The sequence below is a fragment of the Lytechinus variegatus genome, chromosome 3 (assembly GCF_018143015.1).
Source record: "Lytechinus variegatus isolate NC3 chromosome 3, Lvar_3.0, whole genome shotgun sequence".
Classification (NCBI taxonomy): domain Eukaryota; kingdom Metazoa; phylum Echinodermata; class Echinoidea; order Temnopleuroida; family Toxopneustidae; genus Lytechinus; species Lytechinus variegatus.
Genome location: NC_054742.1, coordinates 15,454,422 through 15,470,108, shown reverse-complemented (window position 1 = coordinate 15,470,108; position 15,687 = coordinate 15,454,422). Strand labels below are relative to the sequence as shown.

The 15,687-nt window shown below is 35.3% G+C and overlaps 1 protein-coding gene and 1 non-coding gene across 3 annotated transcripts in view; both read right to left on the bottom strand.

Annotated features, from left to right (window-relative positions):
* Positions 1-2,470: 2,470 nt before the first annotated feature.
* On the bottom strand, positions 2,471-2,542 carry TRNAG-UCC. Its single transcript has one exon. It is a non-coding gene; the product is annotated as a tRNA-Gly (tRNA).
* A 1,029-nt stretch (positions 2,543-3,571) lies between these two features.
* Positions 3,572-15,687, bottom strand: part of LOC121410316 (cyclin-T2-like) — a 28,282-nt gene continuing 16,166 nt past the window's right edge. For both annotated transcript variants that reach the window (XM_041602322.1, XM_041602324.1), the window contains 2 exons: positions 13,208-13,284; positions 3,572-8,511 (listed from right to left, as the gene is read on the bottom strand). In XM_041602322.1, the coding sequence (XP_041458256.1) occupies positions 6,136-8,511; positions 13,208-13,284 (2,453 nt within the window). In that variant the 3' untranslated portion in view covers positions 3,572-6,135. The remainder of the gene's footprint in view (positions 8,512-13,207; positions 13,285-15,687) is intronic.

Here is a 15,687-nt window from a genome sequence, read left to right as displayed (position 1 = left end):
TATATAATCATATTCTATATCACCGTCAATTTCATGAACTTGGGATATAAGATGTCGGCCCTATTTGGTAGTGTTATTTCACAATTCAAAATCCGTCATCGACAGAAAGTATTAATTCAAACAGCAACAGAGAGTTTTGTCGTGTTATATTTCCATATTGTATAGCAACATGTCAATAACTATATAAGTTCGAATTTCTAACCATTTTAGGTACTCTCAATTGTAAATCCCCCCTAAAAGTGTTAGTCACTATTCCATTGATGTCCTTAAACTGTAATAGTTAAAAACATGTTACAGTGGATGTATTTCGATTACCAAAATGAATTTTTTTTCTATTTGGGTCTAAATAAACTAATTTGAGTATTTATATTTTGTATTTCAGAGTGTTTGTTGCTTTCTCATACGCAATCACTAAATTTACAAGATTTTTTTTCAAAGTGTCTATTGAAAATTCGTCCTTAAGATATAAGAAGATCCTGCAGTAGATTGCGTAATCTTACAGCAAATTGCATGTTATTTGGTGTATGGAACCTTACAAATTTCCTTGAAGAAAACACCATTTCCCCCTTTTAACAGACCTATTCTGTTAAATTGCAGAAAAGTTCCTGTTATATAAATTTACAGAATGATTCTGTAATGCTTTCTACAAAATCTTCTTTCTTTTTTTCTGTAAACTTGGGGGTTTTTAACAATGTGTCCTCAAGTGTATAATATAATTTTCAGAAAGAACTAATGGATGAAAACAAAGTCAATGGTCGCTGCAGTTTTTAAGATTGGATCCCCCCCCCCTAAAAAAAAAGAAAAAAAAACTTTACACAAACTTTAAGACAAACACATGTATGCTTTATATATTCATTACTATGTGATCATTAGTTTCGATTATTAGTATTTCTTTATAGAAAGTGAAACTTATTATTTCAATATGTCCTTAGATATAAGTGCTTTTGGCAAAAGACACTCGATTTTGACATTAAAGGGATGGTCCAGGCTGGAGATATAGAGTAAAATTCACATAAAAGCGAAATGCTGAAAAACGAAGTTATTAAATTTTAAAGATTTGCATTATTCCGTTTAAACAGTTATAGGCATGTTTTTTTGAATATTCATTAGGTGGGCAAATAATGTCATATCCCCACTTGTTCTTTTGTATTTTATTGTATGAAATTTATTCAAAAAAATTTCTACCAAGAACTAAAACAATAATCGGATTGCAAGAGATTAAGTGCATTAGTTATTTATTGCCGCAAATTACTTCATCATAATGGAGACATAGTATTTAGACAATGTTTAAAAAAATGAAACATTTATGATTTCATGTAATAACATAAGAAAAAGGAAAGTGGGGATGTGACATCATCAGCCCAAATAATGAATGTTCATGACAATGTGCATATAACTGTTTTCACAAGACAGTGATAAACTTTGAAATTCAATAACTTCGTTATTTGTTATCTGATTTTGACAATGAAATTTCCAGCATTTTGCTCTGTGAATTTTACTCTATTTATTAAATATAAACAATTTCACCCCGGACCATCCCTTTAATAGCTTCTAAATGGCACTTGGCTGGCACATATACAAATAATTTATATTGTTTAAAAGTATAAAAAGGCCTAAATTATATAAAACCTGTGAAATCTGTTTATTCACATTTCAGAGTCTCATTCACATGAATGAAAGTAAAAACTCTGTTAATGTGATTTCATCATGGATGAACCCTCTGTAAGTCTAACCGGGAATACCCCATTTTCAGTGTCTCTGACTAATTAAGATTTCACACTGTACACTTGCCATGATCCGCGAATACTGTAGCACGTTTGATCTTGTGTCATTGCAGGCATGAAGAATGAAACATTTCTATAGTCCAGTAGACAGTCTCAAAAATGATATGCCAGGTACAAGACCTGGACAAATTGTTTAGCACAAGATTTTTTTTCTTTCTTCTTTTTTTAAGATTTGTGTTCTAGTTGGGTATTTGGTTGCCACTTTGGCAACCCTCAGCATTTTTTTAATTAGCATTTTATTAGCATAATCATAATTAGCACATATATTAAATATTCGGAAAACCCTAAAATATACACGCTATAAATATTGAGAAAAGTGCCCCATGAGGGTAATTATGTGTCCAACCAATATTGGGTTTTTCTTTTGGCCATTTTTATTTATCCAGTGTGATGAAAACTTTGCCCATTCTAAAGTGATTGCTGCTGATTTTTTAAACCTTACTGGACAATATGCTTCCCGCATTGGGTAAATTACTGCCCCAAATTGGTTGGACACATAATTACCCTCGTGTTGGTAAAAATTTAACTCAATATTCATTACAGTGTAGATGATACAGCTATATATATATATATGTGTGTGTGTGTGTGTGAAAGAAATGAATGAAGAGAACAATGGTAGGCGAAGCTTAAATCAAGGATCCCCAGAGCTACCTGCCCTTTTTGAAAAATTGGTGATGCCAAAAAAATGTCTCTGCCGGGAATCGAACCCGGGCCCCAAGCTTGGAATGCCGGTGCCTTAACCACTAGACCACAGAGATGGGTTAGTGACTAGGGTGACCCGATTAGTGTCAAAAATCTGTTTATCTGACGGTCTGAATGGCCAAAGTTCATTGACCTTAAATGACCTTCGGTCATGTGACCTAAAACTTGCACGAGATGTTCAGTGATACTTGATTACTCTAAATGTCCAAGTTTTATGAACTAGATCCATGCACTTTCGGAGTTATGATGGTTATTCAAGAATTCCCCCCCCCCCCAACATGGCAAAAGTTCATTCACCTTCGACCTTGGTCATGTGACCTGAAACTCGCATAGGATGTTCAGTGATACCTGATTACTCTTATATCCAAGTTATATGAATCAGATCCATATACTTTCGAAGTTATGATGAAATTTCAAAAACTTAACCTTGGTTGATTCCCCCAACATGGTCCGAGTTCATTGACCCTAAATATCATTTGACCTTGGTCATGTGACCTGAAACTCAGGCAGGATGTTCAGTAATACTTGATTAACCTTATGTCCAAGTTTCATGAACTAAGTCCTTATACTTTCTAAGTTATGCTGTCATTTCAAAAACTTTACCTTCGGTTAAGCCACAACCGGAAAAGCGGTGCCTATAGTCTCACTCTGCTATGGAGGCGAGACAAAAAGTGTGATCAGCATCAGACATTTTTTAGCATTAATTCACACGGGAAATCTGCATAAACCATGGGTTCAACCGATGGTTTTCGAAACCAACTTTGTGAATTCAGGCCGATGAATTTGTAAGTATGGTTTACATTTTTGAAGCAGAAATTTGAATGTTTAAATTGGAAGAGAGTGAGCTTTATTACATGATCATGGGCTCATATATATCTGCACAATAACCTATGCTATGCATATTGTTGTTTAATCAAAAAGGCAAACAATGTATTTCTTCTAATTGCTAAATGTCTGATTTTGATTATACTTCTCTGGGTGGTGGGTTTTAAATTTACTCTTATAGACTGACACTTTTAATCTACATTAAAAAAAAGACTACTCATAATACGTTAATTCACAAATTAAAACACAATGACTATATTTTTTCTGTTTCCTTTCAAAATGTGTTTTTAATTATTTCTCTTCATATTCAAATGATTTTGTCAATGAACATAAAGATTAACTACAAATTACCAAGAAATCAGATGACAATAGAAACAGAATGAAAGTAAAGTACAAAACAAATCTAAAATAAGCAGGGCAATATATCAGCTTCCATTCAATGTCTCTTTTAAGTCATGTCACACACAAATCTGATGGAAAATTTTATTGGCCCATGTAATTGTTACTTGCAATCAATCTTGATTAAGTAGGCCTATCAATGAAGGAGATTAAATGAAATTTTGACATTTCTCTCTGATTGGAACAAATAAAATAGCAATTTTAAATCAATAAATCCAACAGCAAATGTAAATGCATATGAAATTTCACCAAATACATGTACATATACACAAGATGCATGAGCACTAAAAAGACAATACAATGTACACAGACATTGTCTCCTTGATGATGCAATAAAAAAAATAATAAAAATAATATCAATGAACAATTTACTTCTCTATCCTTAAGATTGTGTTATTACACATAGCTCCAGGTACGTGTACATAGATATGCATTGGCAAATGTGCATTAACTATGAACAAATCTTTCTTATCAATCTCGGGTATACCTGCCGTGTACTAGTTTCACTATAAACCCACCACTCATTTTCTTATCGAAATGAAAGCCAAACTCAAAGCAAATCTCCATTCCATATCTTCTATATAATTACAATTTCTTGACAGTTTTGTTTTATGATTCATCTGAAATAAAAAAAATAAGTTTTGTTAAAAGTCATGTACCATACAGCAACAAGGAACATAAACTGAATGACAAAATCTCTCTTTGACAAATTAATTTTCACAATGTAGGCAAATTTTATGCATTCGTCTTTGTTAAGTACCTCAATAAAAATGTCTTTTCTCAACTGCATACATCTTCAATTTTCATTCTGAGGAATAAAACAACTATGTGTGAAAATGTACATCTCACATTTCACAAAAACACATGCATGAAATTTGATGATATTGCAAAAACTGCATAATACAAAGGTCTGTTCAAACATGATTTATTACATAGATTAATTGTGATGTTCTTAGTATGTAAGCAAAATACTAATATTGATTAAAGGAAACCTCACCCCAAGAGAACTATAAGTTATAATCTTGCCCGATCATCTACAAGTTCCCCATCAATCACTCAACCCAAAACAAGGCATTAAGAAAACAAGAGATTGAGGAAAACACGGGCATAGCCACTATGTGTTTTTTTTCAAGCAAGGAAGTTGATATACATGTAGTTCTTTGTTGTGTTGGGAACTGGTGATATGGTTTTCATTCACAATATCTTTTTACACTCCCCAGCTCCCATTCATACAAAGGGTTGTGATCAGGGAGAAAAAATGCATACAGAATACCTTGCTTCATTTTTTTCACCAACACATCTTAATGGTATTATACATAAAAGCAAATATTAAATCTAATTTTCATCACACATGTTTATCTATCATTTGGGGTAAGATTTTCTGTATAAGCTGAAGTAGGGTACAAAATAATTTGCAAAATATCACTTCCTTGTAACCTCTGACAAAGAAGTAAAAGGGCTACTTAAAAAAAAGACCCCTCCCCTTAATAAAAGCCCTAAAATTATCCATCAATGAGATTCACACTTGATTTTCATGCTCTTTGAAAGTTATTTCTTCAGTAATCTGTACATGTTGAATAAGACTTACATTTCCTGAGAATAATTTAATGTTATTCTTTTTTAAGTGCAACTTTACATATCATACAAAAACATAGCCTCAGAACCAGCTCATATGTTAACAAAATATCAGTATTCCTTATTTCTTCTTTAGATACCTAATATTTCATATATCTTTGATAGGTTATACAAAGAAATGATATGATAAAGATTGTTCATACATGTTACACATGAACTAATTCACCTCTTACAATGTACACAATACAAGGTATGTACATGCTTTATATGATTTTTTTTTTCATTTTTTGTTCCCATCGAACATGTTTCTTTTTTCCCCTCTCTTTCACAAGTAATTCATGAATAAGAAAAAAGATAATCCACCAGAAATGATATGAATCACTTATGATCATTTTTTTTATGAGTACTGTATACCAAAACATCAAAACTTTTTGCCAAATCCACTTTAAAAAAAACTCTTCACAGGAGGAGGATTGAAACCAAAAAACAAACTGTCCAATTGCAATAAGCAGCACAAAATTCAAAATGAAGATTCAACAACAAAATATTTGAACATCACATTCTGCCTTCATTAATTACCCATTGTGAAATTTGTCTTCAGCTTTTCAACACATATATATATGTGTGTGTGTGTCTGTATTTTAAAGCATTCGCGTGATTAGCAGTGTAACCTATGCAGATACAGGTGAATGCAGTATGGGGATTCTTGTAAAAGAGAAGACCTAGTTTGATATTAAAGCACCTTTCAGTCATAATCTTTTTATCACCAATCTGTAAAAAAAGATATAAAATAAATGTCCAAGCAAAGTTGGGAGAGAAATTATTATGTCCAGATCCATCAGATTGAATTTTAATGTGGAAGATGGGGTCTTCTTTGGGAAGTAGGAACTGGAGGAGGTGGTGGGGGTCTTTGATCTCTGGGTCTTCCACTTGGTAAAGGAGGTTGTATATCATACAAAGCAGAAGCATCAATGGTGGAAAACTGCATAGATTGCAAACTAGAACTGGCAGGTAACCTGTATTTGGATTGGGGTGGTGGTGGTGGCGGAGGAGGGACATCTTCATTAGGTAGGGGAGGATTGGATTCTCTTTTCCGTTTGCCATGCTTGGTGACTGGCGAGGCATGACGAGATGAAGTTTTTGAGATACTTGGTGGCATAGGTAGGTCAAGTAAAGATTGATTTTGTAGGTTTGTTGCTGTCTCATACATCTCCACAGTTTTCTTCTTGGATGGGGAGATGGCAGGTGAAGCATCTGAAGCACTAGATGGTCCAGGGCTAACAGAGTGCTTACGGTGTCCATCTTTGCTTCGGGAATGCCTGGATTTGTGTTTATGGTGAGATCTGTGGTGGTGATGATGATGGTGATGATTGCTATCCCTCTCCTTACCCGTTTCTCGAGGAGAGGAAGTCAATTTGCTCAAGTTCAATTTCAGTGAAACACTGCCTGGAGAATCACAGTTTTCATTTGCTTTCTCAGTATCTTTTCCATGTTCACTACCATTGTTGAAAGAGTTGCCTAAACCTTTAATCTTTAATTTAATACCCTTTGATGTAGTCAGGACAGTGTGTGTAGAACCGGCTTGATCAAGCCTTTGCTTTTTGGAAGGGGCCATGTCCCCACTGCCTTCACCGATATCATTTTCCAAACCATGTTTATGAGAAGAACCTGGAGAACGATGACGGTGCTTGTGGGATTTATGCCTTTTTTCATCTTTCTTTGACCGATGTCCTTCTCTTCGTCTTTCCCTATCTTCTCTTCTTCTTTCCCTTTCTTCTCTTCTTTCCTCTTTGCTTTCATGCCGATCATTTCTTTCTTCAAGAATGGCGCCTAAAGGAGAAACCACATCAGCAATGATATCATCACTCTCAGATTCCCCATGTGACTTTTCAACAGGTTTGACAGAAGTTGGTACAGGTGGTACCTGTAATCGATCTTTCAAATCTTCTGAAATCCTTGGTTCCTTCTTTACACTTTGGAGAATAGGCACAGGATGAGAAACAACAGGATCCGTAGGATTTGTGGTTTCTTTTTCAATGTCTTTCATGATTTCTGCACTTATCTGATTAAGAAGATCAAGAGTTCCCTGAGTGGCATGCTCTTGTTCTGGTTCTTCTCTCAAAATAGGCAGAGATTCTTTTGGAGCTTCTGGTTTTCTTTCTTTGACAGCTTTTTCTGGATGCAAAGTGGGATGTTCAGGTCTACTCGTGTGCTCCTTTTGATGCTTTGACGATTTGACAGCCTGAGCATAGCTTCTTTGCCCATGTTCTTTTCCTAAGACATCTTTCACCTTGACTGATAACGTCCTTTCAGTTGGTAAACTCGGTGCTTCTTTACTACTTCCTGCAGATGCAGGTATGTGAAGCTCTGATCTCCTATGATCCTTCTGCTTTGCACTTCCAGAATGCTTCGCTGAACCAAGAGATGAGGCAGCAACTTTATCCTGTGGTCTTATCCCAAGGCTTGAAGAAGTCTGGTCATGAACAAGTGGTCGAACAGGATCTCTCCCATGACTTGAAAAAGGCTTTTCAATTCCAGAATTTCTTTCTGTAGATGATAACCTGTCAGGCCCAGATGGTCCTCTTGTATGCCCTGAATGCATTTTATCATGAGACGGTAAAGTTCTCTTGGACCCTGATAGATGTTTATCCTGGGATGGACGTTTTTCATGATTTGAGGGTATTCTGTCATGACCTGTGTGAGATTTTTCATGTGGAAGGTGAACAGACTCTTTTCCTGAGGATAACTTTTCTAGCCCATAAGGAATTCTTTCTTTTGAACTGATTATGTTTTCAATGTTAGTAGGCAAAAGCTTTGGCCCCTGTTTGATAAAATCTTTAGGTAATGCCCTACTACTTCCCACTCCACCTGTATCAGGCTTATCCCCTGCACTAGAACGTTGTTGCTGCTTTGCAAGTATATCCTTTTCTTTACGTTCTCTATCTTTGCTCTTCTTGTACTCTTCAATGGATACTACTTTCTTTTCACTCTTTTGAACAGTGGGTTCAGTCTTTTGAGAGGAAGTTTCTTCACATTTTGAATCTTCACTGTCTGAATACTGGTCAAATCCGCTAGCTGGCTTTGAATCAAATGAGAAATCATAAACTGATGAGCTGGTGGATGCCTTGCTGTCAACTTGGGTGGAACTCCCAGCTTGCTGTGAATTCTCACTACTAGATTGGCCTTCAGATCTTGGTCGTTTAACATCTTTAGCAGAGTTGGCGCTCTGGCAAAAATGAAAAAACAATTAGCATAGATTTATACTAAAATGAAAATGCCTCATTAAATTGAAGATGTATGCCCTTAATTGCTATTTAAGAATAATTCATAGAGGATTTTTTAAAAGTAATCTTTCATTTTAATTACTAAGTAACAATTCCATATTAGTGCCTCCCATCTCAAGATCTGAAATGTATCGCAAATTTATGCTTGAATTTTCATTTAAAGGAAACCTAACCTTGACCAGAGAATGTTACGTTCAAAAGACAGATGAAAGTTTGAAAGAAATCAGACAAGGGAGAAGAAAGCTATGGATATTGTAACATGTGGAACGCCTCTGGCAGTCACGGCTGCATTACGCGATTCAATATAGCAGCAAATACCCAGTCATGGTCAGTCAAAGTTTGTTGACCCTAAATGGGCGTCTATATCTCGCTCTGCTATGTAGGTGAGACAAAAATGAGAACCCAACCCCAAGACTACATAAACTTCAAACTGGTAATTTTTTAAAGCAAATTATCACAAATGGTAGTAACAACTTTCCCATAGGTTATGTACTTAATTATCAGGGATTTGTGGTTTTCTCAAAAGTATATTACAGATAGCATAACACTTTATCCTCAGAAAAATTGAAATGAAAATATAATTTGAAGTAAAACTCAAAACAAAAACAAAAATAGATTACAATTTAGCCATCTGTGTATTGGAGAAAATGAAAGAGATATGGCAAATTTGAAGTCTCCATAGGTAAAGCAATGACAACTTTTTGCAACTTTTAAAAATTCATAACTTCCTTATTGTTGTGAAATTATTCAAACTTCCACCTATCTACTTGTCAGATTTTTTCTTTTTCCTCTTATTTGCATTGGATCCCTTCAAATTTGGAGAATTTATAAATAAATGAAGTCTAGGCAATATTTCATACCAGAATATGTAAAACATGTTGTTAATAACATCAAAGTACAATATCATCCGAGTAGAACAGATTTTTGTTGTCCTTAGAGATTTACTTTTAGCAGGCGGAGTCACCTGTACTTCAAACTTCAAAGGCATGAGCTATGTAATAATTGTTTGATGATACATCAATCATGATTAAAATAACAAATTATATACTTGAAAAGCTTGGATCCTCCCATTTCTTTTGATGTCAATAAGAGGGTACACACTTGAGTGAATAAATGCACTAGATGGATTCTCAACTGTACCCAGTCAAAATTACAAATTCAACTTCTAATATTTTCAATCAATAACCTGTGATCTTTGGCACATGAGCAGTTGACAAATCATGAGAACATATTTCAAAGTGTGTAATTAACTGTAATCTTTTACCTTAATTTGACTCAGATGATCACCCCTGCTACAAGTATGTATGTACATGTGCTATTTGAAACTAAACCCTCAAATTGCAATCCAATTATTGTAAGCACAAGATATTTTCAGGTATAATGATCTGTCCCATGTGTGCCTAGACCTTGTGACCTCCAAACCTACTCAGGTCATTGTCCTTCCAATTTACTACATAAACGATGTTTGGAGTTGATCCCTTAAACGGTTCTTCAGTTATCACAAGAATGATACATTGATAAGTTCCGTAAGTGTTGGCAAATTTTCAAGATCATTACTACATTATATGAATGTGCAAATGTCCGAAAACTGTCGTGGTTTAGACTGTAAATAGTATAAAACACAAGTAAAGCGCCTCTGACTGTCTCATCTGCATCACGCGATTCAATATAGCAGCAGTGCTAACTGTGAAAAACTACTATAAAATAATTATTCGCAATAACTATGATAACATACTACATTCATTGACAATATTGACATTTGAATATGATCATGCGACCGAAAACTTGTCAGTGATACTTGATTACCCCTATATCCACATTTTATAAACTATATCTATAAACTTTTAAAGTTATGCCAGCAATCTAATAATTACCCCCAACATGGCCAAAGTCCATTGACCTTTGACCTTGGTCATGTAAACCGAAACTTGCACAGGATGTTCAGTGATACTTGGTTACTTTTATGTCCAAGCTCTATTAACAAGACCAATAAACTTTCAGAGTTATGATGATTATTCAACAAATTACCCCCAATATCGCCGAAGTCCACTGACCTTTGACCTTGGTCATGTGACCTGAAACTCGATCAGGATATTCATTGATACTTGATTACTTTTATGTCCAAGTTCTATTAACTAGACCAATAAACTTTCAAAGTTATCTTAATTCAACAAATACCCCCAGCATGGCCAAAGTTCATTGACCTTAAATGACCTTTGACCTTGATCATGTGACTTGAAACTTGCACAGGATGTTCAGTAATACTTGATCACTCTTATGTCCAAGTTTCATGAATCAGATCCATAAACTTTCAAGGTTATGATGGTAATTAAACAGTTATCCCAAACACGGCCAAAGTTCATTGACCTTTGACCTTGGTTGTGTGACCTGATATTTGCACAAATGTTAAGTGATACTTGATTACTCTTATGTCCAAGTTTCATGAATCAGATCTATAAACTTTCAAGGTTATGATGGTAATTAAACAGTTATCCCCAACACGGCCAAAACTCATTGACCTTTGACCTTGGTCATGTGACCTGATATTCGCACAAGGTGTTTATTGATACTTGATTACTAGTATGTCCAAGTTTTATAAACTAGACCAATAAACTTTCAAAGTCATGATGGTAATTCAACAAATACCCCCAACTTGGCCAAAGTTCATTGACCTTATTTTTAACCTTGGTCATGTGACCTGATATTCGCACAGGATGTTCAATGATACTTGATTAACCTTATGTACAAGTTTCATGAACTAGGTCCATATATTTAAGTTATGACATTTCAAGATTTTGATATTGCTTCTCCAATATGGTCTAAGTTCATTGACCCCGAATGACCTTTGACCTTGGTCATGTGACGTGAAAATCAGACAGGATATTAAGTAATACTTAATTAACCGTATGTCCAAGTTTCATGAACTAGGTCCATGATCTTTCTAAGTTATGTCATTTCATAAACTTAACCTTTGGTTAAGATTTGGTGTTGACGCCGCCGTCAGTGTCAGAAAAGCGGCGCCTAGTCTCACTCTGCTCTGCAGCAGACCTTCATTTTTGAGGAGCGTGATCGCGCCGGCGCTCCTAAAAAAAAATAAGGAGAGCAAAAAATCGCGCTCCTAAAAAAAAAAAAAATGCTTAAATTTCACATCTTTAAATCCATGAAATGGCCTTCTTTTTTTCATAATTCCTCGAAATTACTTTGATTTAGTTGAAAACTATCAGAAAAATGAGGAATATACATCTCTTTCCCGACTCTGATTTTAATTTAAACTCGGTCAATATTGCAGTCCCGTGTAGTCCCATATGTAGATTTTCATGGCAACACCATGGAAGTCTACATGTGGGACTACAATATTTACCGAGGTAAGTTCAAATCAGAGTCGGGAAAGAGGTGAATATTCTTCATTTTTCTGATAGTTTTGAACTAAATCAAAGTAATTTCAAGGAATTGTGGAAAAAAGAAGGCCATTTCATGGATTTAAAGATGGAAAATGTGAAATTTTAGCAATTATTTTTTCAATTTTTTTTTTTTTTGCAGGAGCGCGTAGGACATCTTGTAAACGTATTGACGTGACCCAGGCCTAGCTAGTTTCACCACAGATTAATTAACAGCTAACACAGCTATTGCATATATATTGCATGTGGGCGCATCGTGGTCTAGTGGTTCTGACTCTCGCCGTTCAAACAGAGGGTCGTGGGTTCGAATCCTAGCCATGGCGTGTTTTCCTTCAGCAAGAAATTTATCCACACTGTGCTGCACTCGACCCAGGTGAGGTTAATGGGTACCCGGCAGGATTAATACCTTGAATGCACCAAGCGCCTTAAGTAGCTGGAGCTACAGCCGGGGTAATATGTAATGCGCCACTGAATAGGCAACTAGATAGATCGGCGCCTCATAAATGCTATATATTATTATTATATACAATGTTAAGAAAAAATCTACAATTTATCATACATGTATGGTAATGAATTGATTTGAATTCCTCACGGAGAGCGATTCTGAGGAGCTCAATTGAGCTCCTGAAAAAAATAAGGAGAGCGATTTATTGAGCTCCACAAAATTATAAACGTGAAGGACTGATGCAGGTGAGACAAAAACCCGTTTTATTGGATATATTTTGTGATATCACATGAAAATTCATTATGGTCAGGATAAAGCCCCAAAACACTGCATTTTTTCCGTAATAAACCATTTCTCAATCATGGGGAAAGGGATGAAAACTTAACGACAAAATCTTTGTAGCTTTCTGATATTCAATGACCAAATATTGATTGATTGATGGTGATTTTTTTACCTGATTGCTAAGAAAGCATGAATGCTTGTAAGCAAGCAACCAGAGGACCAACTGCTTAAGGTCCTCTCCGAAGGACCTGGTACTGAGGATGAATGCCTTACCAAAGGGCACTAGCGCACCAAGTGGGAATCGAACCCGGGTCACCAGAATACGAATCCCCCTCTCTGCCGACTGAGCTATATAGAATAACATAATCATTCACAGACCCTTTCTAAAGAATATTCAAAATATCAGTTAGCACTTCATCTCCTTAAATAAAATTCAAATTTTCAGTTGAAGCTCATTGCACTAGGAGATCGAAACTTGGGATAATATCAAAATAACAAAAAAAGTTTACATACCTTGTTGTATCCCATTATTCTCTTCTTTAGGCGAGCAGGACAGCGGTCAATGATGTTAAGAAACTCTCTTGTCAAGTCTGTAGCATGAAAAGTGTGAAATATGTAATCAATTACCAAATGCATGAAATCATAGAAAACAAAGCAGAGAAATTTGAAGATGTTAGGGTGATACAGTATTTATTTTCCCATTTATACCATCACCACCTACCATAGCTGGTCCAAGTCCATGTTGAGAAAAGAGGAGGGTTGGGTGAAAGGCTAGCTACCCTACCCCATAAAAACATTCTTTGAGCCAACCCTTTAACAGTTTAACAGAAGTTCCAGCCTCCAACAAGCCAATTGCAATTGCCCTCTCCTGATTAGATAACTTGGGCATGGTCACTCAGTGCAATGGAAGTGTTGTGTTTGGTGTAAAAGACTTATGTTGGTCAGAAATTTTAGTGGTTTTATGGGCCTACATTTCATTGCTGTTACCACATTGTAAATATGTGTTGAATTATTCATAATCTTAGGAATACCTCCTAATTGAACACCCCATAAATAGAATCCTGGGGTGGTACGGTATTCTGGAACTCTGTCATAACTTTTGTCACAAATTTTGTCATTTCTTTCCGAGATGTGACACCGCTATGATTGTCACAAATCGGTATTCTGAACATTGTCTTTTCCCTGTCATATCTCTCAAAGTTCCCAACCATCTTTTCGGAAGCAAACCAATCAAAATCATTGTTAGTTCCCTGTGGAAGCCCTTCTAGCCAATAGGAAGGCCCTGTGGCAGGTAGGGCGTATCCCCAAAACAGTTGCTGGCATCGCGCAACTACCCGTATATTGATTCACTTAATTACAAAGAGAGACAGGGAGCTGTGAAGGATTTTAGAGAAGTAGAAAAAGAAGGAAAACAGAGAAACAAAGGAGGGAATTAATATGTAGGGCCTAACTAATTGTAGCATGAAAAAATAATTTTGAAAATTGTCATAGATGATGAGTGAAACTAATACCACAATCTAATCTAAATGATATAATTATTTGCTTGACATTTAGTCGGCAGGGTATCGGGATATTTGGTACTAAAAGATATGACAAAATTTATGACTGCTACCCCCTGTCATAACTTTTGTCATCTTTTGCTTGTATAAAAGGATTACGCACATTTAAAGCCGCGCATTTTTAGTGCGCACTAAAGAGAAGAGACAAAATTTATGACAATTTTTGTGACAAAAGTTATGACATCCACCAGAATACCGATTTTGTCATATCTCTGAGATAAGATAAAATATGGAGAAAAGACAATGTTCAGAATACCGCCCCTGGCTAAGCTTGACTTTGAAAGAAAAGGGATGTGACAAGATGGCACATGGTGCAATCTTGGCAGTGCTTTTAAACTGCATTTCACTACATGTTTGATCACATTGAAAATGAACTGAAATGAATTTAAATCACTCTTACGAATTTGAAAATTACTCATATTGTCTTTAATTTGTGATTCGTAAGCTGTGAAAGCAAGCATTACTAGTCGCATTTCCTAAGTTGGGTATGCAAAAAAGGGTGGCGGACGAACAATTTTTCCACACAGTGCAATGGATAAATTCTTGCTACATCACAGCATCTTGACCAATTTATAGAGTAAGATCTCATTTTAAAGCTAGAACTACAGTGCGTATAAAAAAAACGGGACAGTTTTGAAGTCTATAAAAAATTTGCTTCAAATTATCATATCTATATTTTGATAATAATAGATGCTCTAAGATCTTATCTTTTAAATGCCATTAAAAAAAATAAATAATTTTGTTCATGCTTGAGCGAACACAGGACGTTTTTGTCAGGGGTTCAAAAAGAGGCTTGTGCCAAAATGGCAGAAATGAGAAATTTGATGATTAGACTTTTGGCTAATGAGCAGACTTTCTCTTAATCTTTTCATTATCTTTGCCATAATTTTCGAATTATGCTGTCAGATTTCATTTACAAATTTATTTATTTACCTGAATTATATGGTTTTTCATTTAAACTTCTTTTACCTTTGAATTTTCCTTCATAAGTAAGAAAAGAAACTTTTTGTCAACCCAAGTCAGAAGATTTGCATTATTAATTGGGAGAATTTGTAATTATTCAAATCCTTTTCTTATGTGAAACAAATTATGTTATGGTACCTATAAAAGACGTGAATCCTATTTTCAAGGCGTTATTGAATCCTTCACCAAGTTTATGTGCTTGACAGGACAAACAGGAAAGGATTCACGTCTTTCAACGGGTATGGTGTATTGAGTCAATTTTGAAGGAGCAAGATATGGAAGATCGGGTAAAATGTATAAACAAGTTGTGAAGCGAGCAAGCAAAAAATTCCACTTTTTTACCAAAAAAAAATCAAATTTTGTGATTTTGACATACCGGTATTCAGAAAATTAAATATTTCACTTCCTATGTTTTCTGTTATTTTCCTTTCCACTTTTTCCTTGGTCATAATTTTTTATTGGGGGACCCAT